Below are 27,143 nucleotides of genomic sequence, written 5' to 3' on the forward strand. Positions count from 1 at the left end.
CTCCTAAGCAGTAGTACTTTGTAGGATTTAAATGGACTAAGTAGGTTTTCCAAAAAATTCATCCTAGTGTGGTTTGATCTAACTTTCACAGAAAACCTAGCTTTTCTAACACGGGCTCTTGAATTCACTCCATTTGCACCATTCCCTATTGCACCTCACCACCCGCCCAAAGTCTTTATATGTCAACTTTTCCTAGGCCCTGCTTTTCCCCTACATCTTACCTACTAAGCCGAATGGCTGAAATTGTTTAGAAACTTCTGGTGATGCACTAATTGCTACAGTCAGTACTATCAGTGTTTGCTTAAATATTGTTCTGGTTAGGTGGTTACAAATTGAATGAAGACATTTACTATGAAAAGAAAGCATCTAACATAGCCCTGAAAGCTGTACAAAGCTGCAAGATTTTAAGGTTTTATAACTTAAACAATGTAAGTTAACGGGGAAAAGGTCAAATGACAATTTTAATAGACTTTAAAACAGTGTACAAGTATAAAACACTGGTTTTGTATTTCAAAAGTTGGAAGATATCCAGTCATTAAACAGTCTACAAAACATATGCCAGTAGATTACATAAAAGACTATGTACAATATAAAAAGAGCTGAAAACAGTCTTCACTGTAAAAATAATTTAAAACAAAATTTTCAATTTAAAATATCATCTATAGCACAGACACATCATGCAAATGAAAAACTACACTTGATCTTAGCCAAAAGGCCGAGAAGCGATTGAAAAACTAAATATACTGTATTCTTTAGTGTAGCCAAATAAATTCAGATGGAAACACCTTTTAAGTAGGGAAGTGGCCATCCAATAAAATTTTTTTCTCTAGCAGTAATGGTCCTAGCTGGGTATTTTATGCTTAAAGAACAGCTATATTTCAAACCCTTTTTTAAAGTTGTAATAAATACTAAAGCAACATAGGAATACTTTATAATTTGGGAGTAATGTTGGGGAAAGTCTGGAAAATTTAGTGTGCAACTTTATAAAGCATGAACTTTTTTGAAAGGCTAGAAGCTTTTGCAGCTGAGAAAGTAGATCTCTAGTTTTAAGGCAGGCTAAGCTTTTAAATGAAGACACAATAAGGATTCATTTCATTCATTAACTATTCTGCTATTACAAGTTACATCATGTTCATCTCCAGAGTACTAGGCTAGCAGTTTGGTGTTTATTACACCAAATACTCCCAACAGGAGGAGACATGTATTTACTGGCTGAGTTATATATAATTATCATTACTTTGGAACTTTAATCAGGGAACCCGTCACTCTCCTCATCTGTGGAAAAGCAACAGTTCATATTACACTCTCCCCAAAGTTACCATTACTATAGATCATAAAGACTTTTGCATATTCACATCTTGGCAGTTTAATACTTGTGGAAAAGAAGCAATGTAAGCTCTACCACAGTGATAGGTATCGAAACAACAATGGGAAATACTCTCAACACTAAGGGGGCCCAGGCAGGCACTATTGTTTCTACAGCAATTGAAACATTTCCAAAGCATTTGTTTGTTTTACAGGTTATTTTTATAAGCCAATATAGACATTTCTACATGTCCATTAAAGTACAAAAGCCATCTTCATTTGAACAATACAACATTCCTGAAACTTAGCACCAAGTCTTACTTTAAAAAGCAAAGAAAACTGAGTGCTCTCCCATATATTGTTTACTTCCTTCTACTCACATTGCATGTTATGAGATTTTTAAAAAGTTAGCTGCCACAAGTTTTGGAAAATGCCAGTGTTTAAAAATAGGTAATTGTGCTAATAAAGAATCAAAAGTTTAGCAGAACAGAGATTTGAGTTTTTCAAACTATTCAATGTTACAAAGAAATAGTAAATAAAAATGAAAATACCGTTCTTTGGTCTAGGTAAGCTGTTCCCTTTTATGTTAACATTCCAATGGCTTTTTGAAAACTTTAAGATGTTGAAACTTATTAGGCAAAAATGTATAAACAAAAATTATATATACATATGGATGTATCATACAAATGAACCTTTAAAAGTCTTGACCAAGAGCAGGTTAAAGATACTTAGTACCTTTCTTTAAAAAAAAAAAAATTAGTGTTAAGTGTACTAGTACAGAAATAAGGAAGTTAAAAATTATCCATGAAAAAAAAAAAATCTATTTTACCAGTCTATAAATATTAAATCTTTCATGTTTCCTTTGTTCTATCGTATTCACAAGTAAACATTCATTTTGACATGCTAAAGGTTCCTAATGCTGGTGGAACAATTCCTGTACCTGGAAAATTATTACATTATGATTTGTTTGATGGGTAATTAATGTCTGTTGCTTCCTGTTTCATAGATATAGTTTCACTGACTTCCTCTTGATCACCTTCATCAGCTCCAAATTCAGTTCCCCCAGCGCTCTCATTAATATCAGGGTCATCTTCCAAACCATTGTAAAACTCTTCCATCTCACTTTCATCCTCCAACGGCTCTTCCAGACTCGGGCTCTGGCAGGTCCCACTGTCACTATTACTGCCGCAAGAACTAGAGGGCAAGACATCATCTTCAGAGTCTGAATATACTTCGGCACCATGAAAAATGTAACGATTTGGTGGTAAAAATAGGTATTGGTTACCTGAAATAAAGAATGAGAGAGAGAATTATTTTGATTTGATTGGGCAGTATGGAGTGTGTAGGTTCCAGCTCTGCCTTTTACCTGCATTATCACTAGTAGAAGCTGTTATTACTCTAGTGATTAAAAAAAAAAAAGCTAGACTCAGTACTGGATGTCCAGCACCAAGTCTAGCTTGTTTTTTTAAAAACCACTAGAGCTTTATAAATCACTAGTATTTTTTAAACTTAGCAGAGCTTTGTAAATTTGGGCATTTACTTATTTCTCTGCCTCAATTTCCTCAATCTGGAAAAAAAAAAAAATTTTAACCCTAGTAAAGTAAATTATGAAAAAACTAGTGTCCTGGTGCACGGATTTGGGTGGGGGGGTGGGGGGTGGGGGGTGGGGGTTCCTCTCAGCCCAGCCAGCACCATCCTTGGGGATTGGGCCTAAGCCAGCAGTCAGACATCCCTCTTGTAGTCTTGGACCCCTCACTCCTCACCACCCACCCACAGCAGAGGCTCCTGCCACCACTGCTGTGCTCGCCAGCTGCAAGCTGAGCAGCACTTGCCCTGTAGGAGTGCCTGACCACCAGGGGGCAGCTCCTGTGTTCAGCATCTGCCAGCAGTTGCACCTCATAGCAACTGGTACTTCCACCATTTGGTCAATTTGCATATTAGGGTCTTATATAGGATGTAGAGAACTGTGTTCAATAAAGATTTCTTATCCAATTTTAATAGATCTGATGAGATGAAACCAAGTACTCAGTCTAGTCTACATTAGATATCTCATTCATATTCATTGAATATAACTTCTCTAAAGCATATATGCTTTCAAAGCGTCTTTTTAAAATTATATATATATAATTGATTTTTTTATACAGAGGAAGGGAGAGGGAGAATTAGAAAAATCAATGAGAGAGATACATCAATCAGCTGGGTCCTGCACTTGCCCTCCTGGGGATGTGCCTGCAACCAAGGTACACGCCCTTGACCAGAATTGAACCTGGGAGCCTTTGGGACCACAGGCCGATGCTCTATCCACTGAGCCAAACCGGTTAGGTCTCAGAGCATCTTTATTAAACATTTCCATTTAGTTTGTTAATACGGCTTCACCACCTGTTCATAGTCTGTAGACACTGGCATCACATGAGTTTGTTACAAGTTTTCAGGCCCAATACTTCCCACCTACTGAACCAAAATCTTTTGAGTCCTCACACACACTGAAGTGAGAGAGAAGCACCGATCTAGCAATGGATTTTAACCTTTCTTCCTCAATTCCTCCCAAATTTGCACTGACAGTATGAGATCTGACCTATGGATCCTAGGTCAAAAGAGAGATGTTCTACTCTTAAGAGCATTAATTTGCATCTATGAATACTATGAAAGTTAAATGTCCCAGCTTAGTCAAATTTAGTTTAGGTTTAGTTTTATTTATTTATTTATTTAATATATTGATTTTTTACAGAGAGGAAGAGAGAGGGATAGTTAGAAACATTGATGTGAGAGAAACATCTATCAGCTGCCTCTTGCACACCCCCCACTGGGGATGTGCCCACAACCAAGGTACATGCCCTTGACCGGAATCGAACCTGGGACCTTTTAGTCTGCAGGCTGACACTCTATCCACTGAGCCAAACTGGTTTCAGCTAGGTTTAGTTTCTTAAAATAACATTTTTCACTACATTTACTTGGATTTAAACACTGATTCCCAAAAAGTGACTTCACCTATGTTAACACTAATTGTAGATTTTCCATATGGCAAAAGGGGAGATGCTATTCCTCATCTCCTATCTATATAAAACCCCAATATGCAAATAGACCAAGTGGTGGAACCTGCAGGTAAACCAAGGCACCTGACCAAGGCAGAGCACTGGCCACTGTCATTGGGGCGAGCCTCCGGTGGTTACCGAAAATTCTGGGCCCCTAGAACTTCGTGGAGAAGAATCAGATGCTTTCTAGATCTGGCACAACACTGCACAGTGATTAAAGGGCAGGCTCTGGGGACATGCCTGGAATACAATCTCAGTTCTTCGGGTATTTAACTTCTATAGTCAAGATTTCCCACTGTAACAGAGAGATGTAATAATAGCTCCTACCTCATGAGATTGAAGTCAGATACTATGTATAAAGCAGCTAACCCACAATAAGCACTGAATTTCAGTAATTTCTACCAACTAAATCTCACCTGACATGGCAGAGCACTGAATATTTCCCAATTTCCTTCTCAATTTGATTACCTTCTTATTCCCTAGAGTAGGGGTGTCGAACTCAATCAGAGAAGGGGCCAAAATCTAAAATCCAGCCTAAATCGCGGGCCGAATGGTTTACTGAACAGTCATAAACTGTCATTGTGATGGAAACGCAGCAGAGTGCAGTGATGACAGCGCGGTGCGGGCCACATTGCAAGGCCTGGCGGGACGGATTTGGCCCGCGGGCCTTGTGTTTGACACATGTGCCCTAGAGTAACAAAAGTACTAAGCATTCTTCAAACACTATTTCTTCCCCATATTATGTAACATACCAATGTTTATCTTTCTCTAGCTTGACTACTCAACTTTGCAATGTTACATTTAGCTGCATAAAGCTATCCTATGAATAAAGCTGCCAAAGTTGCTCATTTCTTGCAAATGTTTTGTTGCAATAATTATATCTTCCAAAATAGCTTCTTACCATCAAGCCGTTTACTAATCTGCTCCTTTGCAATCTTGGCTGGCCAGCACTTTCTCACTGTTTCAGATACTGAAGTTCTTTCATTTTTTCCCCCAGTACTGGAGCTAATGTTCTTCAAATCTGAACTCTCCAACTGTTCAGTAACACTTTCAATGCTCTTAGAAGTCTGTATTGCCTGTGATTTTTCTTCCATACAATCTTTTGATTCAGACACATCTGGATCATCAATATTACTCTTCGCTGCATGGTCCAAAAGTGTGGCGATCACTGAAGAATCTGGTGGTGAAGTTCTTTCTGGGGAACTGGAGCCTTCTGAAATATTAAGAGGTGTGGGTGGCAACTCCGACAAATGAGCCAGCTCTTTTTGTGTTCGTGGAGGTTTTTCAGTAATTTCTGAAAGCTTTATAGGGTTGCAGCAAAGTTTGGCATATTCACCACCTAACCTATGACACAATTCATTAATGATGACATCACAGTCTCCAAGAAGCTCCACATCAAAATGCAGATGAGGCAAAGGTTCCCTATTAATCAATATCTGAGGCACTTCATGGGGTATGGAACCTAAAAATAGGGCAAAAAAATAAGATTTAGAAAAAGGAGATAAGCTAATAAAACCACAACAAATGCACTATTGCAAAAATGTAACATGTTCCTAATAACAAAAAAGAAACTGGCCACTTAACCCAGCCATTGACATTTCATCAAGCTATCATTGGAACAGCCGAAACCGGTTTGGCTCAATGAATAGAGTGTCAGTCTGTGGACTGAAAGGTCTCGGGTTCGATTCCAGTCAAGGGCATGTACCTTGGTTACGGGCACATCCCCGGTGGGGGGTGTGCAGGAGGCAGCTGGTTGATGTATTTCTCTCAACGATGTTTCTAGCGCTCTATCCCTGTCCCTTCCTCTCTGATATATTTAAAAAATAAAAAATAATAAAAAGCTATCATGGAAACAAATGAGTAAAAAAGCATCTTTCATAAAATTTCAGGTTCTGCTTCTGTCACCTGGTTACCTCTTAGCAATTTTTTTGGATTTTTTTACTCTGTACCTCAATTTCCTTGTCTATATAATAAGAATAACAACAGTACTTTTCCACAAAGTTGCAATAAGGATTTAAATGAGTTAATATATTTCAAGTGCATAGAAGAGTTCTTGGCACATAGCAAGTGATCATTATTTTTACTGAAATAGCTCCTAATATAAAGAGTGTGAGGATTTCTGGAAGATGAGCTTTCCTCTTCCCATAATCACATCAAAACTGCAACTAAATTACTGAGAACTATCACTGAAGACTAGCTTAACGGAATTCCTATAGCTCAGGATATAAAGAGGTGACACAGACTGAAGGAAGGGCAGACACAGAACAGGAAGATCCTGTGCCCTAGGAGGGTTATCTTGGCTGCTGAGCTCCCCTTTGAAAAGCCAGGGATGATCTCAGCCCCAGATCGGGCTCCAGAGCCCAAGGCACCAGTGACAGAAGAGGAGTCCCCATTAACATCTGGCTGTGAAAATCAGCAGGGATCTGAGACAGAAATTTTGAGGACAAAGGTACTGCTCTTAAAGCAGTGGTCACCAACCTTTCAGAACAGACTGGACCATCCACTGGACTGTCTGTGGACCACCAGTTGGCAACCACTGTCTTAAAGGACCCATGTTCTAAGCTCCAGCACAGGCACCAGCTTGAAAATGCCAGGGAAAGTCCTAGCCAGTTTGGCTCTGTGGATAGACCATCAGCCTATGGACTGTAAAGTCCCAGGTTTGATTCTGATCAAGGGCACATGGCCGGGTTATGGGCTGGGTCCCCAATATGGGGCATGCAGGGGGTAGTCAGTCAATGATTCTCTCTCAACATTGATGTTTCTCTTTCCCTCTCCCTTCCTCTCTGAAATCAATAAAAACATAGATTGTTTTAAAAGTCAACCAATGAATACATAAATAAGTGGAACAACCAATCAATGTTCCTCTGAAGTCAATTTATTTTTAAAAAGTCTCTGCCTTGACTTTAAGGAAAGAAAACTAAAAAATAAAGGAGCTTATACATTAAATTTCATGTTTTATTTAATAAATTATCCTATAGTATAGCAGTAGGATTTCTCAGTTATGTAGGGAAGACAATTATACTGCTAAAAGCAACTACATATAGGGTAGGAAAAAGATGCAGAATTAGGGAGTTTAAATCCTTGTTTCTTCCCTCCATTTACCCTGGCTGCCTATTTGATTGCTGGTATAGGGATCTACTTTAATCCTCTGATGAAGGGTTTAATATTCTCTCCTCCTTTCTTCATTTTTTAGGGCATACCTGATACTACTGAGTTAGTATCCCTCTATCTTCCCCCGTGACAATAATAGGGTTTTCAATTGTACTTGAGCATTTTTATACACACAACACACCCTTACGGATAAAGTAAATCCACATATGATTGTGACAAGGCATGATTATTCATACAAAAACAAGCCAATTCTTTTGACTCCCCAAATTCTATCTTACATAATACATTATACTTCTATCAAGCTAGAAATTTTAACTTAATTTGAACTGTTTCCCTTTGTCTATACATTTTTCGTGTATATTAGAATCTGACATTATTTCTGTTTTGACATCCATCTCATCTCCTGCTCATCCCACCAAGTCAAATTAACACGAACAGAATGTCACCTAAAATATAAGGTTTAGTTCTTTATCACTCTTTAACCAGAAACAGAATAAGATCACTGGAGTCTATTATACTGTACAGACTCATAACCCATGGCAATATATAAGGAAATATTCTCTAAAAATCATCACCAACTTACTTGGAATTAGTGCTACTGGTCTAACTTTCAGGGAAGACCCAATAACAATGAGGAGATCAACTTCATCTTTGTCATACTTCATGGCTCTATGAAATTGTTCTGGTAAATTTTCACCAAAAAAGACAATCTCTGGTTTCATAATAGCAAGTGGTTCATCAGCTGGGCACCTAGGACATCGAGGAACCACCTGCATGTTTCAGATTTTTGGTTGAGGTGGGGAAGAGAAGGAAAAGCCCAAGTTAGAAACAGTCAATATTTCCACCGTTGCTAAGAATTCGTTTTGAAATCAACAAAGAAAACAGAAAAGTTGTCGATAAATAAAATAGGGAAATTGGGTACAACCTAAACATGAATGTCAATTGTCACAAACATAAAAGAAATACAATGTTGCTACTACCTGTGTATGCTATTGTACTTCTGTACAAACCTACATTTGATACTAAAGGTTTATTGTATAGTAAATGAAAAAACCGGCATGTGTATATATGTATGTACACACATATATTCACAATCCACACACAGACTTAATCCTTTTAAAAAGTTTTGCCCGACCAGTCTGTCTCAGTGATTGAGCGTCAACCTAAGAATCAGAAGGTCACAGTTTGATTCCTGGCCAGGGCACATGCCTGCGTTGCGGGCTCTATCCTAAGTATGGGGCACGCAGAAGGCAGCCAATCAATGATGCTCTCTCATCATTAATGTTTCTCTCTCTCCCTCTCCCTTCTCTGAAATCAATAAACAAAATTAAAAAAATAAAACAAGAGTAAGTTTGTAGGATACAATGATTATGCCCTGGCCACGTAGCTGAGTTGGTTAGAGCCACCCTGATAAGCCTAGGTTACAAGTTCAATCCGCAGTTAGGGCACGTACAAGAATGAACCAATGAATGTATAAATAAGTGGATCAACAAATCGATTTTTATCTCCCTAACTGCCCTCCCCTGCAGGCTCGATCGCCCCCAACTGACTCCGTTGCAGGCCTGGTCCCTCTCAAATGCCCTCCCTGCTGGTTATCTTATGTCCCCATAGGGGCAGCCATCTTGTGAGTTGGAGTGACAGTCAATTTGCATAGTACTCTTTTATTAGATAGGATATCATTTAAAAAATAAAAAAGATACAATGACCCCATTTTAATACACTATCCTCCTAAGTATCTATATATGCAGGTAAATGAACAGAATTTATTTCTGGATGATTATTCTTTGCCATATTTTCTTGTAGTGTTTTGGCAATGAGCATATACGAAATACCTTTTACAATACATTTTTTAATGTTTAAAGAATTACCACCTTAATTTAAAATTCTGAGTCAGGGCATTACATAAGGAGAGTATGAAGAAAAACTAATATAGCAACACCTCATTTATGATCTGGATTTTTATTTTAGTCTCCGACATTAAGAAGCCTGAATGTTTCCTTGTGTTTTCCACCAGAGTTCCCAATGATAACACTCACTTCCTAGGTCTTCCTGTGCCACACAAATACTTTCAGGGAAAAAACAAAAATGGTCTGGGACGCAAAAGAAGAAACAGATTGGCCCCGTGTGTCTCAATGGTGAGTGTCAGGGCACATGCCTGGTTGTGGACTTAAACCCCAGGAGGGGCCGTGCAGGAGGCAGCCTATCAGTGATACTCCACTCACTGATGTTTCTCTCCATTTCTCTCTGAAATCAATAAAAATACATTTAAAACAAAATCAGAGACATGCACAATTCCTAAAATATGGGTGATAAATTACCTGATTAAAAATATCTCCTCGTACAGCTTCACAGTCAACTTTGTATTTGCAAATCAGGCAAGATGCTGTTGCAAATGAACCTAAAAAAAACATGTATGTGTTTTATTAATGAAATGTTTCCATTTATTAAACATACTACATTTTTATCAAATGTTAAAATTTTAAAAGACTCCATGGGAGAATCTAGAATATAAGTAACTAAAATACTGATGTAATAAGTAAGGATCACCACTCCTGTTTGACCTAGTACTGGAAATATATATAAAAAATAAAAATAAAAAAGGAGAGAATCCAATCCTCAACTGATGTTATGTTGATACTATGATGACTCCCCTAAGCTGCTACTTTCAATACAATAAACCAACTCTTCCAGGTCTAAAATGCTACCGAGTTGGAAGGTTACACTGTACAGTATTACTTTAGCCTAAATAGTTGTTTTAAAAACAATTCAGATACATAATGTTCTGCTCTTACTTGTTATACTAAATGGTAATTTCTAAATACTGTTCATCAGAACAACTCAATTCCTTTAGTTTCATAATCTAAAGATGACTTTTGTAAGTTTAAAAAGGTTACTTAAAAGAATGTAAAAAAATGCAACTGCTACATCTTCTAAAATCCAAAAGTAGATTGATTTCTCACATCTCGTGTGTCAAGGCCAATCCTTCAAGTTTCAGAGGGGTTTTTTTGCATCCCACTTTTCTTATTTTATCTACAACTGGTCAGATAGTATGAGGAAATAATAAAATTCAATCTCCATTCCTGGATGGTAGCCTACTTTCTAATCCTAATTTTTCCTAGGATTAACAAAACTACTAAATAACAGAAATCAATTCTGAAGTTTACTAACCATGACATTGAATTATCCTTTGGATTCCTGCAACCTGTTCCAGTGTATCTATGTTCTGAGTATAGTTGCGAAGTAGTTTTCCTTCCTTATCCGACAATGCTATGAATTTGTGACAGAGAGATGGCTGGAATTGTCCAGGATATATTTCCTATATAAGGCAAAAAAAAATAAAGATTACATTTAAGAAATATAACAGATATCACATATTTAGGTTTAACAACAACAAAAAAAACTACCAATGTTACTGCCCCATGTATAAATAATTTTAAAACTACATGATCATCTCAAAGCATCTAGAAGGGTACAACACACACTTACAAAAAGATTGTTGCTGTTATATGTATAAAACTCAGCAATTAGTGATCTTGGCCCCTTGAAAAAGATAAAGATGACCCATAAACATCTCTAATAAATGTTAACAGATATTTTAATAAAAGTCAGAAGAAATACACCTTAGAATATATCTAACTTTTGTTGGCTGCAAATTCAGTTGTTGTTTTTTTAAAGCAAAAGGGGGAATAGTTTAAATTGAAATTAAAGGTATCAAAGGTATGGTGACTTCTTTTTTAAAAACATAAGAATATTAAAAATTTCTTATTCATCATTCATTATAAATATCAACCTGTTGGAAGTTTAAAGCTAAAGTTTTATTTCCTTACCAAAATTGTTTTCCTTCCACTGCACAGGCACATACTGGTATAGTATAGAGTTGCTCATGAATGCTGAGTTGCTGGATTTTGTGTGTGTGTTTTTCCCCCCAAATAATGCTTCAATGCTGTTTCTTCTTTAAAAACAAAGAATTCAGATATACACATGGCAAAAAGATCAGAGAAAAATTATCAATTTTGGTCCTCTCAACTTTTGACAGTGTTTATATTTCATTTAGTAAGTGACTATGGCAAAGGAAGTTTCTTCATTAAAGTAGTAATGCTACCTTCTACTTCCTTACCATTCATTCCAGCCTCTCACCTACTACAATGCTAGCAAAAAAACTAGACACAACCATATGTCCATCAATAGGGGACTGGTTGTAGATATGTGATACCATCCATAATAGTGGAGTATGCAGCCATTAAAATTAATATGAGGTTTAGATGCACTGACCTGAAATATGGTTCATGACATATATGAAAAAGCAAGTTGGTCACTGGTGTGTTTTGTTTTTATTGTTTTGTTATTAAGCAAAAATGAAAATAATATGCACATGCATATAGATATGTTCATAAAAACATCAAGTCAGGAAGGATTCAAACAAGCTATAAACAGATGGGGAACTTCCACTTCTGATATACAAAAATGTTGAATAAGATTATAGATGGCTACTTTTAACCTATTTAATATTTCAATTTAAAAAAAATATCTACAGGTATACCTTTCAGATAAAATAAGTAAACCTATAACTATCATGTACACATCCATATGCTGCTGAAAACTGTACACAAAAATCTAAAAATCTGCCTCACATTCAAATTTTTTTCATGAATTTCATGAACTTTGAAATTTACAAAATAGGCATTGCACATATAGAAAGAAGTAACGAGCTTAATAAAGCAAATGTTTATAAAAAACTTAAAGCTACTTTGTGTTCTAGACCATTGGATTGTGCTATACTAACCATTGTTTTAGCTACAAGATGCTTTCTTCTAGTACATTCATATTTACATAGAGGCTTAAACATCATTGTATTTTATTAAAGCTCCCTCTGGCCCTAACCAGTTTGGCTTAGTGGACAGAGCGTCAGCCTGCGGACTCAAGGGTCCCAGGTTCGATTCCGGTCAAGGGCATGTACCTTGGTTGTGGGCACATACCCAGTAGCGAGTGTGTAGGAGGCAGTTGATCAATGTTTCAAACTATCTCTCTCCCTTCCTCTCTGTAAAAATATCAATAAAATATATATATATTTTTAAATAAAATAAATAGCTGTTCGAGTGTTTTAACAAACATTAGAATATGTTAGGCAACAAATAAAATAACATCTAAAGAAGGAAGACAAGTGTTAACAGCATGCCAAACAAAACAAGAATAAATGACCTCCAGAGCAGGGTCAGGGAGTAAGAGTCAAGACTCCAAGACTCCTGAAATGAACTTTTATGTGCCTTATCTCCAACCCTCTTTTAAAGGGGAAGGTTAAGAGGCCCAAAGATATGCAGACACTAGCTTCAGCTCTACACTCCAATTTCCCTTCACGTCCAAACCGTAACAGTTCAAGGTAGTTTAGCCCTTAAAGTTAAAATTCAATTCCTATAGTTGGGATCATTTATGAAACTCTTTTTATATGATTAAATTTTATGTGCTACAATTTGAATCTTAACTTTTCGTCTATTTTCTTTCAAATATGTAGTGGACCATGTCTGAACATCCTCAAGTCCTATCAAGAAACCAACCATGTGGAACGGGCCAATCTGTTAGTGCCAAAGGGATCCTCCCCAATGACAGAAAGCAGATCTGGGACCAAAGGCTCAAAGCACTTTTTTAAAAAGGCCTGTTGCTTACATATAACTGTGTTTAGAAATATGCAAACACTTCAGTAATTGTTCAAAGGAACCAACAGGGAGGGTCCAAGTTAAAAGCTTAGAACTACCTGCCATACTGAGGTTTCATGCACAAATAATGGCTCTCCTCCAAAAATGATCACTACTTGGCTTCATCTAAAAATTTCTAGCAACTTGAGTGAGACCCCAGTCAAAGGCAGGGATGTTAACTGCAACCCCTCAAAAATAAAAGGACGCATCCAAGTTTGATATCCACCTCCTCCTTCAGAGCAGAGGGAGACAATTAAGTAGAGTTGGTAATAAATTAGAACATAAAATTTCTATCGCTGGAAACACACACACACACACACACACCACATACACATCGATCCTGGTTAGAAAAGTCCTCATACTCCCTTATTTTATTCATTCCACAAAACCACACTTGAACAGACTACTCAATATCTTATCTAATCAGCACTTACAAATTATTAGTCACCTGACAAATTCAACTGCCTTTTTTTTTTTTTTTTAAATCTAATTCCCCAAGGAACTCAAGATTCAGCAAACTTTTTCCAAACGAGGATAACAGTAAATATTTAAGGATTCCATATGGTCTCTGTTGCAACCACTCAATCTCCCACTGTAGTGCAAAAGAACCTTAGACAATATGCAAGTCAATGAGCTTTATTTACAGTCACCAACATGAGAATTTTCTATGTTCATATGCCATAAAAAAAAACTTCATTTTCCCCCTTCCATTGAAAAATCTTAGCTCAGGGCTCTATAAAAACAGGCAGTGGGCTACATTTGGACTGAGGCTATAGTTTGCCAATTCCTGTACTAACCTAACACAAAAGAATTTCAGTTAGTCGAGCTATTAATTTACCATTTAATGAAGTTTTAATATGCACTAAACATAACGAGCAATTTATTATAATGGTATTAACTAGGCTGAGGACTGAATTTTTACATTTTAAAAGGTTGTTCAGAAAAATAAAGAACATGTTACTAAGCTCCTATGTTGTCCACAAAGCAGACCACGTTTACTCACTGACCCATAAAGAAAAGATGTGCTGGCCATACTGTAGGATAGATATCCCCATTTTGCAGATGAAAAAAACCAAAGCAAAGAAGTCACTTGCCAAAAGTCACAAGAACCAGTAAGTAGCAGAGCTGTCATTCAAACCCAGTTTTGATACTAAAGTGTGGCTCTTAGTCACTATGCAATAACTTTTTTTTAAATTTAAATTATTTGTCGAAAGTATGACGTATGTCTAATAATACCTTTTCAATGTTTGATCCCTACACCTCAAGCTTCATACTCTCCTTTTAGGCTAAGCATCATTTCTGTTAGTTACTGCTAACTAGTCTCATATCTAACTAAGAGCAGTCTAAGTACACTTAATTTTGCAAATTTTCATGGGATTACTGAAGGCTGGAATTCCAATCACCTTCTAACAAAAACATTCTTCAAGAATACATAATGTTGCCCTAACCTGTTTAGTGGCTCAGTGGATAAAGTGTCGGCCTGTGGACTGAAAGGTCCCAGGTTCAATTCCAGTCAAGAGTATGTAACTTGGTTGTGGCACATTTCCAGTAGGGGGTGTGCAGGAGGCATCTGCTTGATGTTTCTAACTCTCTATCCCTCTCCCCTTCCACTCTAAAAAAAAAAAAAAAAAAAAAAAAAAATATATATATATATATATAAATATATATATATATATATATATTTTAATATATTTATTTTTTACAGAGAGGAAGAGAGAGGGATAGAGAGTTAGAAACATTGATGAGAGAGAATCATCAATGAGCTGCCTCTTGCACACCCTGTACTGGGGATGTGCCCGCAACCAAAGTACATGCCCTTGACCAGAATCGAACCTGGGACCCTTCAGTCCGCAGGCCAACGCTCTATTCACTGAGCCAAACCGGTTTTGGCAATAAAATATATTTTTAAAAAATACATAATGTTCCCATAAATCAGTAAAAGAAAAACATCCCATTGGGAAAAAATATCTAAGAACAATCAGGTGATTCAAGAATATACACATGGCCAGTTGTAGAAAGCAATCATTACACTTTTTTTTCTATTAAACTAATAGTTTTAACTTCCTGAAAAAGTTGAGATGTGCATTAACAGAAGATTAAATATATTGTGGTACAATTATAAAATAATACAATAATATAATAATACAATTATAAAAGTTTCTTCTCAATAATTATGTGCATCGATGGCTTGATGCATTAAGGAAATTATTTCCTTCCAAAAATTCACCAATAACATAACTCCATATTACATTCATTTTCTCTAGCAAAAACTATAAACCATTTAACAAACTTTCTGCTTACTATAGCAACTGGTAGAAAAACTTAATTATTAGTGTTTTATTCACATATTTCATGAATCTCGTAAAATATAACAATATTTGCATACCTTCTCCCTCCATTTTTGGGTACTATACTTTGTTCCTTATTCTTACTTATTTCTCCTTAACCTTTTCCCCAATTAATTTTTTTTAGATCCGATATTAACTCGGCCTCTTCTACCTCTTACTATTTTAAGTGCTGCTTTAGCAACTGGAAGTTTTCTTTTTAGGCAGTTCATAATGGAAAAATTAAAGTGCAACACTTCTATATAAATAATAGTTATAAAGGTTATTTAGCTTTTAACAAACCTTAAATGAAAGCTCACAAAAAATAACCAAGCAAAATGAAGCTTATATGAATAAAACTTTATAGGTGAACTTTTTTTTTTAATAAAAATTCACAGAATCTTAAAGCTTATAGAAAAGTGAAAAATACCACCCTCCAACACTTTCTTCTCCCAGACGGCATATAACCTATACAGTGGTTGAGAACATTGTAACACATTGTTATTTCCTCTTATGTTCTGTCTAGATTTCTGTTAAGCACACTTTTAAATTTTCTTATACTTTTGTGTTTTATCATTGTAATTCTGAATTGTCTTTCAATTTTTACATGTCAAAGCTAGTTAAGGTACCAATGAATACCCAATTTGTATATTAGACAACTAGGGTTACAATCTTCCTCAACTTGCTATTTCTATTCTCAGTTTTCACATTTTTCCAAATGTCAGGTGACTACTTTACTAAGCAACTTTACTAAGTACATATAGGGAAGTGAAGGGGGGAGGGGAATTGACAAGTTAGTTTGGGCAATATGTTTTCTTTCCTCTCAGAACACAAATTACAGCAAGTCTTACAAGCATTATATGAATGGGCTACTGAATCAAGCTTTAATAATGAGAAATAAGACAGATCAAAGTAATTTCTAGTTACCTGTAAGTGTTCATTTCTGCTAACTAGAACTGTTACATAATGCTAGTATTTTAGGTTCAATTCAAGAAGACTGTAACTAAGTGACATTTTATTGATCTGCAAAATCATGCATTAGTACTACTAGCACCAGTGAAACAGTAAGTCTTCACTAATTCAAAATCTTGTAATTAAGAGAATAAAAATCAAAGCTGTCCCTCAGCTCCAGGGTTACCTCCGCTCTACGTTCGCTCTCACCAATGGGCTTTATCCTCACAAACTGGTGTTCTGAATTTCTTATAAGAACCCGATTAAATAACAAAAAACAAAAAACAAAACAAAACAAAAAAGAGAATGTAAAGAAACTAACTTTATTTATGTAATTCAGTGTAAACCAGGTGTCAGTTCTTAAGGGTACATATAAATGTACATCATTACTTTATGCTGACACAAAGTAAAAAGTTCAAAATTTTCACTAGGTTCAAGTTGATAGAAAAATTAAAAATTCTCTTAGCCTGAAAATTTCTCAAATTCAGTTTTCAGTTTTAGCAATTAAGTCATATTCAAGAAACTTTAATATAATTTCCATTTTCCTCTAATTTTTATTTATAGTCACACTTGAATGAAACAAAAGACTATTTCTTTAAAAACAAGTCAACCAATTTAAACTCCATTTAAATTAGCAGAGCTTTTCCTATAGTTATGTAAATAGACAATATGGTTTGAAAGTAACGGAGATTACCCCTTTAATTAAAATCTAGGTTCCTTTAACTTCTAGATTCACTAAAAACAGTCACTAACAAACACAAAAGACCCATTCAAAATACTGAAGCTTAGCAATAGCAATTTTATAATTTCTTCTCATAAGACTAAACTGTGGAGGAAAAAAAAAAAGTTTTCTCATTAAAATATCTTAAGCTTGGCATAATGCAGCAATTAGCAACCTTTTTCATTCATGGCACTCATAAACTCATTACTAAAATTCTGTGGCACATCAAAAATGTATTTTTGCCGATCTGACAAAAGAAAGCAGATTATCAGTGTGATTCATCCACACTGGATGGCTATTGTTGTGTTGGATGTTGTCATTTTTTTGTTTGACAATCTAAGGGAAAAGAGTCAGGGCCCATGACTAGTCAGGCATTCTTAGTTTTGCCCCACCTGAGGATATTTTGAGAGAGAGAGAGAGAGAGAGAGAGAGAGAGAGAGAGAGAGAGAGAGAGAGAGGGGGGGGGGGGGGGGAAATGTGTATGTGTGTAGGGAGGTAGGTGGGGGGTGCGGGCAGGGAAGGTTTGAAAGACACTTTGATTTCTCTGCCTCCACATGTGCCCCAAAAGGGCCAGAATGGGTTAGGATCAAATCTGCACCCAGTATGTGCCCTGGACAGTCAATCAAACTTGGGACCCTTTGGTGCCCCCCCCTCCCCCCGTGGGGGGACGGGAAGAGGATGGAGGAGTGAAGGCAGAGATAAAGCTGACTCTCTAACCACTGAACCACACCAGTTGAAAATTACTGGCATGATGTATTATCAAGCTTTGTACTCCAGAATAGAGCTGCCCAATAGAAATGTGATCACGCCATGTATGTAATTTTAAATTTTCTAGTAATTACATTAAAATCATGGAATTTTCATTATTTACAACCCAGTATCAAAAGTATCATTATTTCCACATGTAACCGATATTTATTTATATAATTTCCTCCCAAGTTTCTAAAATCTGGTGGACTTTCACACTTACATCACATTTCAATATACTGAAGTGCTCAAAAGCCTCATGTGGCTAGTGGCTTCTGAACTGGGCCGTGCAACTCTAAAGACTAGAGCAGAATAGAGCACTATTGACTAAAATGCAATCTTAGAATCTTCTCCACCCCTAATCACGAATGTTCAGGCACATTTCATATGTGTTAAGACCTGCTAATACAAAGCATACCAAAGTAGATGTTAAAATCTTCATAACCCATAAGAAAATATTAAAAATCTGCTTGGTTGGTGTGGCTCAGTGGATGAGCATCAACCTAAGGACCAGGAGGTCATGGTTTGATTCCAATCAAGGCACATGCCCGGGTTGTGAGCTCCATCCCTAATAATGGGCATGTGGGAAGGAGACAGTGATTATGATTCTCTCATCATTGAGATTTCTATCTCCCTCTCCCTTATTCTCGGAAATCAATAAAAACATATTAAGCACTCGCTGGTTTGGCTCAGTGGATAGAGTGTCGGCCTGCAGACTGAAGGGTCCTGGGTTCGATTCCCAGTCAAGGGCACATGCCCGGGTTGCAGGCTCGAACCCCAGTTGAGGGCATGCAGGAGGCAACCAATCAATGAGTCTCTCTCATCGTTGATATTTCTATCTCTCTTTCCCTCTTCCTTCCTGCAATCAAAAAAATATATATATATTTTTTAAAAAAGCATATTAAAAATAAATAAGCATGGACAACGTAAAGGCCACTAATGCAGTGAAATTTGAAAAAGAGAAAATAGCCTCTTCTTTTAAAAGAAACTCAACCCTAAAGTGAAGAAAAATAACAATCCCTTCTAGAAAGGAATTCTTACTAAATTGACTGTTTCAATGTTGTAACTCCACACTGCAATACTAATACCCAATTTATTAGACAATGAATGTTAAGCTTAAGAAACCTTAATATGAACAAATACTTCATCATTAGAGGTGGTCAACTGACAACTAGAAGGGTTCATAGTACCTTTGCGAACTTGAAGAATGGTCTTGGGTCTTTTCTGAAATACTCAATATCAAACATTGCTTGAGGATCTGGAAGGTCTGGGAAGTCTACTGCAAGCCGAGCATAAATACCATCTCTTGACCTGAAGTCAGGTATTCCACAAGAAACAGAAACCTGCAAAATACATGGCATAATTTGTACAATTAAATCTTCTACCAGTATGTTTTTGCTCTCACACAATTAGGAAGAAGTTGAAAAATAATTTAGTTTTTAAACTTCTTTTAGAGAACAGAAATACCACCTTATTCCAACTTAAAATAGAAATAAAACAACCCCTAAACAGTATTACTAAATCCATCACATTCCACTCATAATGGGGTAAGGAATTTTAAGTTAGGCAAACTTTGAATCTTAAAGCATTTAATCAACAAATTAAAGCAATAGAAATTCATTTCAAATTATTCTAACCAGAAAGCAGGGAACAACTTCCATTGAGTGAAGTGTTTCCAAAGAAATCTCTCATCTGGTCAGGGACCTACTACTTCAATACTAAATTTCTAGCCCTAGCTGGTTTGGCTCAGTGGATAGAACATCAGCCTATAGTACCCAGTTCGATTCCAGTCAAGACCACATACCTCAGTTGCAGGTTCCACTAGGGAGGCAACCAATCAGTGTTTCCTCTCTGTGTATCTCTCCTCACTCCCATCACTCTCTCCAAAAATCAATGAAAAAATATCCACTGGTGAGGATTAACGAACAACAAAAAACTAAATTTCTATATTTTCTTTAAAATACTATGTTGTAGCCCTAGCTGGTTTGGGTCAGTGGATAGAGCGACTGGTCGGCCTGCAGACTCAAGGGTCCCGGGTTTGATTCTGGTTAAGGGCACATGGCCGGGTTGTGGGCTTGATGCCCAGTGGGGGATTTGCAGGGGGTAGGTGAACCATGATTCTCTATCATGGATGTTTCTATTCTCTCCCCTTCTTCCTTCCTCTCTGAAATCAATAAAAAAAATATATATGTTTAAAAAAATACTATGTTGTATAATGTTTCAATTATTTTTATTGATTTCAGAGAGGAAGAGAGAGAAATAGAAACTTTAATGAGAGACCATCATTGATCCTACATGCCCTCTCCTGGGGATCGAGTTCGCAACCTGGGCACGTGCCCTGACTAGGAATCAACCATCATCTCCTGGTTCAGATGTCCATATTCAACCACTGAGCCAGGCTAGCTGGGCTACAATGTTTCACTTCTTAAGAACAGATTTAGAGCCCTAGCTGGTTTGGTTCAATTTAGAGCGTCAGCCTGCCGACTGAAGGGTCCCGGGTTCGGTTCCGGCCAAGGGCACGTGCCCGGTTTGCGGGCTCGATCCCCAGTATGGGCATGCAGGAGGCAGCCAATCAATGATTCTCTCTCATCACTGATGTTTCTCTCTCTCTCTCTCTTCCTCTCTAAAATCAATAAAATATATTTTTTTAAAAATAGATTTAGACACCATGCTTTCAAATAGAGGTTTGAGTGTTATCTTTTTGTCTCACAATTTTACCAAAGTGATTCCACTTTGACCTCAGAGTTAAGTCAAACTTGATCTAAATCATGTCTGAGAGCAAAGCATTACTATTCTTGATCATTTAAGATTAAGCTGTCTAACCGCTTCACTCAATGGTTGGGCATCAACCTATGAACCAGGAGTCAGGACACATGCCTGGGTTGTGGGCTTGATCCACAGTGGGGGGTGTGCAGGAGGCAGCCAATCAATGATTCTCTCTCATCAATGATGTTTCTCTCTCTCCCTCTCCCTTCCTCTCTGAAATTAATAAAAACATATTTAGAAGGAAAAAAAAGGATTAAGTGACACTCATCCTTAACTCAAAATGACAGAAAACAGAACTGAATTTTACTCCAGCATTGCTCTGGTCACTAACAAACATATTCTGTATTCAACACAGAAAACACAATACCCTTATGTAGCTAGTTATCTGTGACCCTATAGGGGAGGCAAATGAAAATTGTCAAGTCCCCTCAATCACATCACCTTCATTTAAATGGATGGGAGGCAGGAATCTGTTACCTTCCTAACACCAAGTTCTTTGTGAATATCCATTAGGTTCCTGGTTTCCCCATGAAGATGGAACAAAAACCCCATTTCTCCACCACACTCTGACACGAGCGGAATTCTCCTAATCTTCTTTAGAGGTGTGGTATAATGCAGGTAGAAATCTTGCCTTAATTCCCCTTGCCTACTGTATAAATAAATAGAAGCAAATTTTTTATGGTTGCTGGAGAGGCTTTTAAAAACAACCAATTTAGCCTCTGTTGCTATGCTCAACTTTTAGCAATTTTCAAACACAAATAATTGCCATTATCATGAAAGGATAAATTCTACACCAGAAAAACGTTTAATAGGAAATACGTAAGATAAAATATTTACCACCTCCTCCTTTTTTACTCATGTTTTAAACATGTTACATACCCCAGCTCCAGTTAGAACTATTATTTTTTTGCATTCCTGCAGTAATTTCACAGCATCTTCTATTGTGTTAATATCTTTTCTTTTTTTCCTTTTTGGTGGTTCTGAAAGGATATTAATAACAATCTGCCACAGTGTCATATCATCCCATTCAGGTGGAGGAATTGTTTCTGGTAGTAAATCTTTTAGAATTGTTCGAGGATCTGTGCCAATCATGAGATGTTGCTGGACAAAAGCATATGGACCTATATTAAGAGGACAAAGAATTACATCAAATTCACATCCAATTAATTTAAAATCTTATTTTCTGAAGTAATGAGTTAATAATCTTTATGTTTTTTTTTATAAAGTAATAAAATGCAATATAAAAATATTTCATTTTCACAGCATCCTCAAAACTAATGCTATATATCCCAATGAAATTAAGGTGTCAAGAATTTGGGTCTGCCCTTTGAAATATAAAATACAAAATACAAAATATTTTGAGAGTCAAGCCCTATCCAGTTTGGCTCAGTGGACAGAGCATCAGCCTACAGATTGAAAGGTCCCAGGTTCGATTCCTGGTCAGGGGCATGTACCTTGGTTGCGGGCACATCCCCAGTAGGAGGTGTGCAGGAGGCAGCTGATTGGTGTTTCTCTCTCATCCAATGTTTCTAACTCTCTAGCCTCTTTGTAAAAAAATCAATAAAAAATATATATTTTAAAAAGAGTCAAATTAATTACCAGAGTTAAATTTTCATCGTTAAAAATCCAGAAATAGCCGGGATCGGTTTGGCTCAATGGATAGAGCGTCGGCTTGAGGACTGAAGGGCCCCGGGTTCGATTCCGGCCAAGGGCATGTACCTTGGTTGCGAGCATATCCCCAGTAGGGGGTGTGCAAGAGGCAGCTGATCAATGACTCTCTCTCATTGATGTTTCTAACTCTCTATCTCTCTCCCTTCCTCTCTGTACAAAAATCAATAAAATATATTTAAAAAAAATAAAAATAAAAATCCAGAAATATATACCATAATTAGTAACAGGAGCATGTATGTACAAAAGTATTCTACAAATCAACATAGGAAAGATCCTATGAGTCCCAAAAGCCCATACTATTTATCAGTAAAAACATAAGGGAAAGCCTTGGCCAGGTAACTCAATTTAGTTAGAGCATTGTCCCAACACGCCAAGGTTGTAGGTTTGATCCCTGGTGAGGGCATTTACAAGAATTAACCTATGAGTGCATAAATAAGTGGAACAAGCTGATGTTTCTCGCTCTCTTGCTTTCCACCTTCCTCTCTCTCTCTCAAATTAATAAATTTTAAAAAAGACATAAGTGAAAAGGAAATTTATATACTTCTCTAAGGAAATCTATACATAACTAATATCTTTTAAATTTTTTTCAGTAAAAATGTTATTTGATCTTAACAAATCTCTGAAAATTATACATATAATGCTGATATGTTTTAAGCACTAATTTTTTTTACCCTAACATTTCTTAAATCAGTTTTCTAACTTGAGAAAACAAAAAATACAGTAATACTATGGACACTAAGAAACTAATCACCACTGCATTTAAATACCTGTATTTTCTGGCGTATAAGACAACTTTTGAAACGAAAAAAAGTCAACCGAAAATCGGGGGCAAAAGATCAAAATTGCACAAAAATTACCTGCAGATCTTGACGGCAAAGTAAGTCTTTTCTTTGAAGTGGGGGGTAGTCTTATACAGTGAATGTAGGCCTAAACTTATGTTTTAACTGTAAAATTAGGGGGTCGTCTTATACGCCAGAAAATACGGCAATCAAAAATGAAGGCACATTAAGAAAAAGATCATTTTTCGAGATGGTCATATTATAACTTTAGTATAAATACCTAATAGTGTTCTCTATTCCTAAGGGACATTTCCAATTGTGAATACTCGAAACGCAGTTTATTCTTAATTAGTGTATTATTTACTTGTATCACAACTATAAAGCTACTTTTGCCGACCCCTGTACTTTCCCATTTCATCAACATAGTTAAAGACTTACTGAGCACAAATTATGTGCCTAGGAACTGACAAAATAGCCCACAAATCAGTTAAAAAAAGAAAAAATCTGTCCCCAATAGGGCTTATATTCTAATATAAGAAACACAATAAAAACGTTAAGATTCAGCCAGCCTGCGTGGCTCAGTTGCTGGGCGTCGACCTATGAACCAGGAGGTCTCAATTCGATGCCCGGTCAGGGCACATTCCCAGTTGCAGGCTCAATCCCCAGTGGGTGATGTGCAGGAGAAAGCAGATTTATATCTCTATGTCTCTCTAAAATCAACAAAACATCTTGTTTTAAAAGCGGTATGTTGAAAGAAAAGGAAGAAAAAAAGGAAGGAAGAGCATTACACAGAGGAAACGTGAAAAGAACCCAAGGACCTGAGGTATGAGGACCGGGTTGTTGGAGAAATACTAGAGGCCAGCTTCCTGGACGTGAGCTGTTTAAAAACAGAAACAGAAGCAGCACTAGACTTTTCCTAGAAACCTAGATCTTAGCGAGCACCTAAGGAATCTCATCACCAGGTTATAAGGAGGCAGATAATTACCTTTTTAGTTAGCATAAAACAAAACACAAAGAAGTCAACATTTACTCTGAAGCTGTGAACCATACCTATCCGTGGCCTTGGAGTCCAGTCACTAGAGCTTGCATGTGAGGCTCGATCATCCTCATCACTTTCACAGGAATGGAAACCATTGGTAATTATTTCATCACCAAACAGAAGGTTATCTGCAAAAGAAACCAAAGGCAACTCAGTCTGCTGAACAATCTGCATCTAAAATGTATTAAGATCTGGGCCCTGGCCCAGTAGCTCAGTTGGTTAGATATGGTTAGATATGCCAAGGTTGTGGGTTCAATCCCTGGTCAGGGAGCATGTAAGAATCAACCAATGAATGTATAACTAAGTGGAACAACAAATCGATGTTTCACCCTACCTTTCCCTTCTCCCTTCTCCCCCCCCCCCATCCCCCTCTCTCTATTGCAGGTTGAGATCCTCAGGCTTGTGCTGGAGGCAGCCAATTTATGTCTCTCTCATATAGATGGATATCTCTCCTCCCCCCTTCCTTCCATCTCTTGGGGGGGGGGGGGGGAGGAAATCAATGGGAAAAATATCCCAGGGTAAAGATTAATAAAAATAAAATAGTATGAAGATCTGTAATGGTTATGATCTAATAATTTTCACTGAGTAAGACACATTCAATTCTCGGTCAGGGCATATACCCAGATTTCAGGTTCAGTTCCCAGGAGGCAACCCATCCATGTTTCTCTCCCTCCCTCTCTCTCTAAGCAAAGTCCATAAGAACGTATTTAGAAGAATGCCTGCTGGGTCATCGTATGTGGTTGGTTCATAAACAGCATTTTTCTCCTGAAGGGATTCTAACCTCAATCTAAAAGCCTCAGTTCATCACAAATCTTCATATAAATCGAGTCTACTAAATCCAAACCCAAAAGTAGCAATCTAGTAAGGCTGAATTTACCAATTACAAACAATGGGAGCTCACAAAACTTGTCAACTAAAAACTTACCGAAAGAGTTCAAATTAAGCTACAGCCAATTTACAACTTCTCTTAAACATATCAAGACAGCTTTGTCTTAATTCGTTTCCCCTATTAAACTTTCTTGAGCCGGGACCGGTTTGGCTCAATGGATAGAGCGTCGGCTTGGGGACTGAAGGGCCCCGGGTTCGATTCCTGTCAAGGGCATGTACCTTGGTTGCGGGCATATCCCCAGTAGGGGGTGTGCAGGAGGCAGCTGGTCGATGACTCTCTCTCATTGATGTTTCGAACTCTCTATCTCTCTCTCTTCTACTCTGTACAAAAATCAATAAAATATATTTAAAAATAAAAAAATAAACTTTCTTCAAATGAGGTCTTTTGACTAATCCAGCCCCTAATGCACCTGTTATCTTTATATACAGCCCTGTATGTGCACCGATTAGATTTACTGATGCAAACACGGATGGAAACGAACATCCATCCCAGGACAGAAACTCCTCAGATCGAAAACATGGAACTTCAGGGGTGACGGGACAAATACAACTCACACATCTAACTCAGTAGTATGCCAGGAAAAAATGCCAATTCGTGTCTCGGGGTTATATTTGCACACAGCAAAGGACCAGAACTAGTCTGAAAACTGGAACATTAGAGAAACACTCTTCATGTCAAGCACTCAGCGCCACGGCTCGCCTGTGCCCACTGCTAACTGCACCGCAGGGCGGCCTTTAGAAACAGCTGTGCTCTTGAAAATTGAGGGTGTATGGGTTTAGAATTCAGCTTTGCTCTTTAAAACAAATGTAAAAATCAAGATCCCCCCCCCAAAAAAAAAATCACGAATTGCAGAAAAATCACGAATTGCACATATCTAATCACGAGTTCCATTTTGCAAAGACAACTGCAGAAAGGTAGGCAAAAGTTGCAGGTTTCAGTGTATTGGGGGGCGGGAAGTTGAGGGGAAGCAATAAGGTTTAACGAAAGCGGTATGTATATACTAAAAGGGTGGGAAGCGAAACAAACTTATTTTAAAAGCAACTGCGAGTGCCCCGGCCCGGCGGCTGCGCACGGCGCCGGGGCCCCGCGGCGGCGGCGGGAGGGGAAACAGGGGGGGGGGGGCGGGAGCGGGGGCCGGAGCCGGGCGGGCGGCCGCCCCGGAGGCCGGCGGTGGGAGGGGGGACGCCGCCGAGCCCGCCCCGAGCCCCGGCCCGGCCCGCCCCCGGCCCGGAGGGGCCCGCGGAGGGAGGAGGGATGCGCAGTCCCGGCCGCCCGCGCCCCGCGCACCTCGGTACCCAATCCCTGCCGCCGCCGCCGCTGCCGCCGCCTCTTCCTCCTCCTCGTCCTCGTCGTCGTCATCGAAGTCGTCGTCCGGCGGCGGCGGGTCCCAGGAGGGGCCCTGCAGGCCGGGTCCATTGTCTCCTCCTCCGCCCGCCGTCGCCGCCGCCTGGGCCTCCCATTCGCCGCCGGCCGCCGCCGCCGGGCCGCCCCCGGCCGCCGCCAGCGCCTCTCGCTCCGGGGCTGCCCCATCGGGCTCGCCCGGGCTCCGCCCGAGGCCCGCGCCGTCCCTCCGCGGCCGCTTACGAAGCGGCTCCCCGGGGAGCGGCGGAGAGGCCTCCCTCTCGGCCGCCTCTGCGGAAGGGGAGCCGCCGCCGGGCTGAAGGGCGAGCGCCGCCTCGTCCGCCATCTTCAAACTGCCTCTCTGGCCGCCGCCTCGCCTGCTCCGCTCCCGCTCGCACTCGCGGCTCTGGCGCCCCCGCGGCTCCGGCTGCGGGAGATTTAAACGCCGTCACGTGACCGCGCCGCGCCGCCCCCGCCTCCCCGGCTCCCGCCGCCCACGCGAGCGGGACTTCGGGACGCCGGGTCACGTGGGGCGCCGCGCAGCCGCCCTGGGTCCTCTCTCCAAGCCCCTCCGCGCGCCCTGGGAGCCCGAGCCCGGCTTCGCGGCGTGAGTGTCGGCGTCCGCCCCCGGCGCCGCGCTGGGCCCGGGCGTAGCGGGAGGTGCAGGCGGAGGCCCCGGGAGGCGAGGGGCCAGGGCGCGGGCGAGGTGGGCGCAGCAGACAGTGTGAGGGGAGGAAGGGGACCCGGGCCGTCCTCTCACCGCTGACAGCTCCTGGG

General features: G+C 38.9%; 1 protein-coding gene and 1 pseudogene across 4 annotated transcripts; both read right to left on the minus strand.

Moving 5' to 3' along the window:
• Positions 1 to 603: 603 nt before the first annotated feature.
• Positions 604 to 727, minus strand: LOC118719633 (annotated as a pseudogene).
• Positions 728 to 1,485: 758 nt separating this feature from the next.
• Positions 1,486 to 26,827, minus strand: SIRT1 (sirtuin 1). 4 transcript variants are annotated; one of them, XM_036438343.2, is made up of 9 exons: positions 26,313 to 26,827; positions 24,148 to 24,264; positions 21,527 to 21,768; positions 19,072 to 19,224; positions 10,617 to 10,764; positions 9,767 to 9,846; positions 8,032 to 8,218; positions 5,239 to 5,799; positions 1,486 to 2,590 (listed from the first exon to the last, which is right to left on the minus strand). In XM_036438343.2, exons 1-9 carry the CDS (start codon positions 26,710 to 26,712, stop codon positions 2,262 to 2,264), a joined length of 2,217 nt encoding a protein of 738 aa, XP_036294236.1. In that variant the 5' UTR covers positions 26,713 to 26,827; the 3' UTR covers positions 1,486 to 2,261. The 4 variants fall into 4 exon arrangements, with proteins under 4 accessions (XP_036294236.1, XP_045437773.1, XP_036294238.1 ...); XM_045581817.1 differs by lacking the exons at positions 21,527 to 21,768; positions 26,313 to 26,827; XM_036438345.1 differs by lacking the exons at positions 21,527 to 21,768; positions 24,148 to 24,264; positions 26,313 to 26,827 and adding an exon at positions 11,276 to 11,400 and having other exon boundaries at positions 19,072 to 19,211.
• Between the last annotated feature and the right edge of the window lie 316 nt (positions 26,828 to 27,143).

Source organism: Pipistrellus kuhlii, unplaced genomic scaffold (assembly GCF_014108245.1).
Source record: "Pipistrellus kuhlii isolate mPipKuh1 unplaced genomic scaffold, mPipKuh1.p scaffold_m20_p_15, whole genome shotgun sequence".
In the NCBI taxonomy this organism is placed as follows: domain Eukaryota; kingdom Metazoa; phylum Chordata; class Mammalia; order Chiroptera; family Vespertilionidae; genus Pipistrellus; species Pipistrellus kuhlii.

Coding starts and splice junctions, on each gene's coding strand:
- SIRT1 (XM_036438343.2), bottom strand. CDS start 26,712: ATGGCGGACGAGGCGGCGCTCGCCCTTCAGCCCGGCGGCGGCTCCCCT. Junction 10,765..19,071: donor CATTCTTCAAGTTCGCAAAG/GTACTATGAACC, acceptor TGCCTTATATAG/GAAATATATCCTGGACAATT. Junction 9,847..10,616: donor AAGGATAATTCAATGTCATG/GTTAGTAAACTT, acceptor TGTTTTTTTTAG/GTTCATTTGCAACAGCATCT.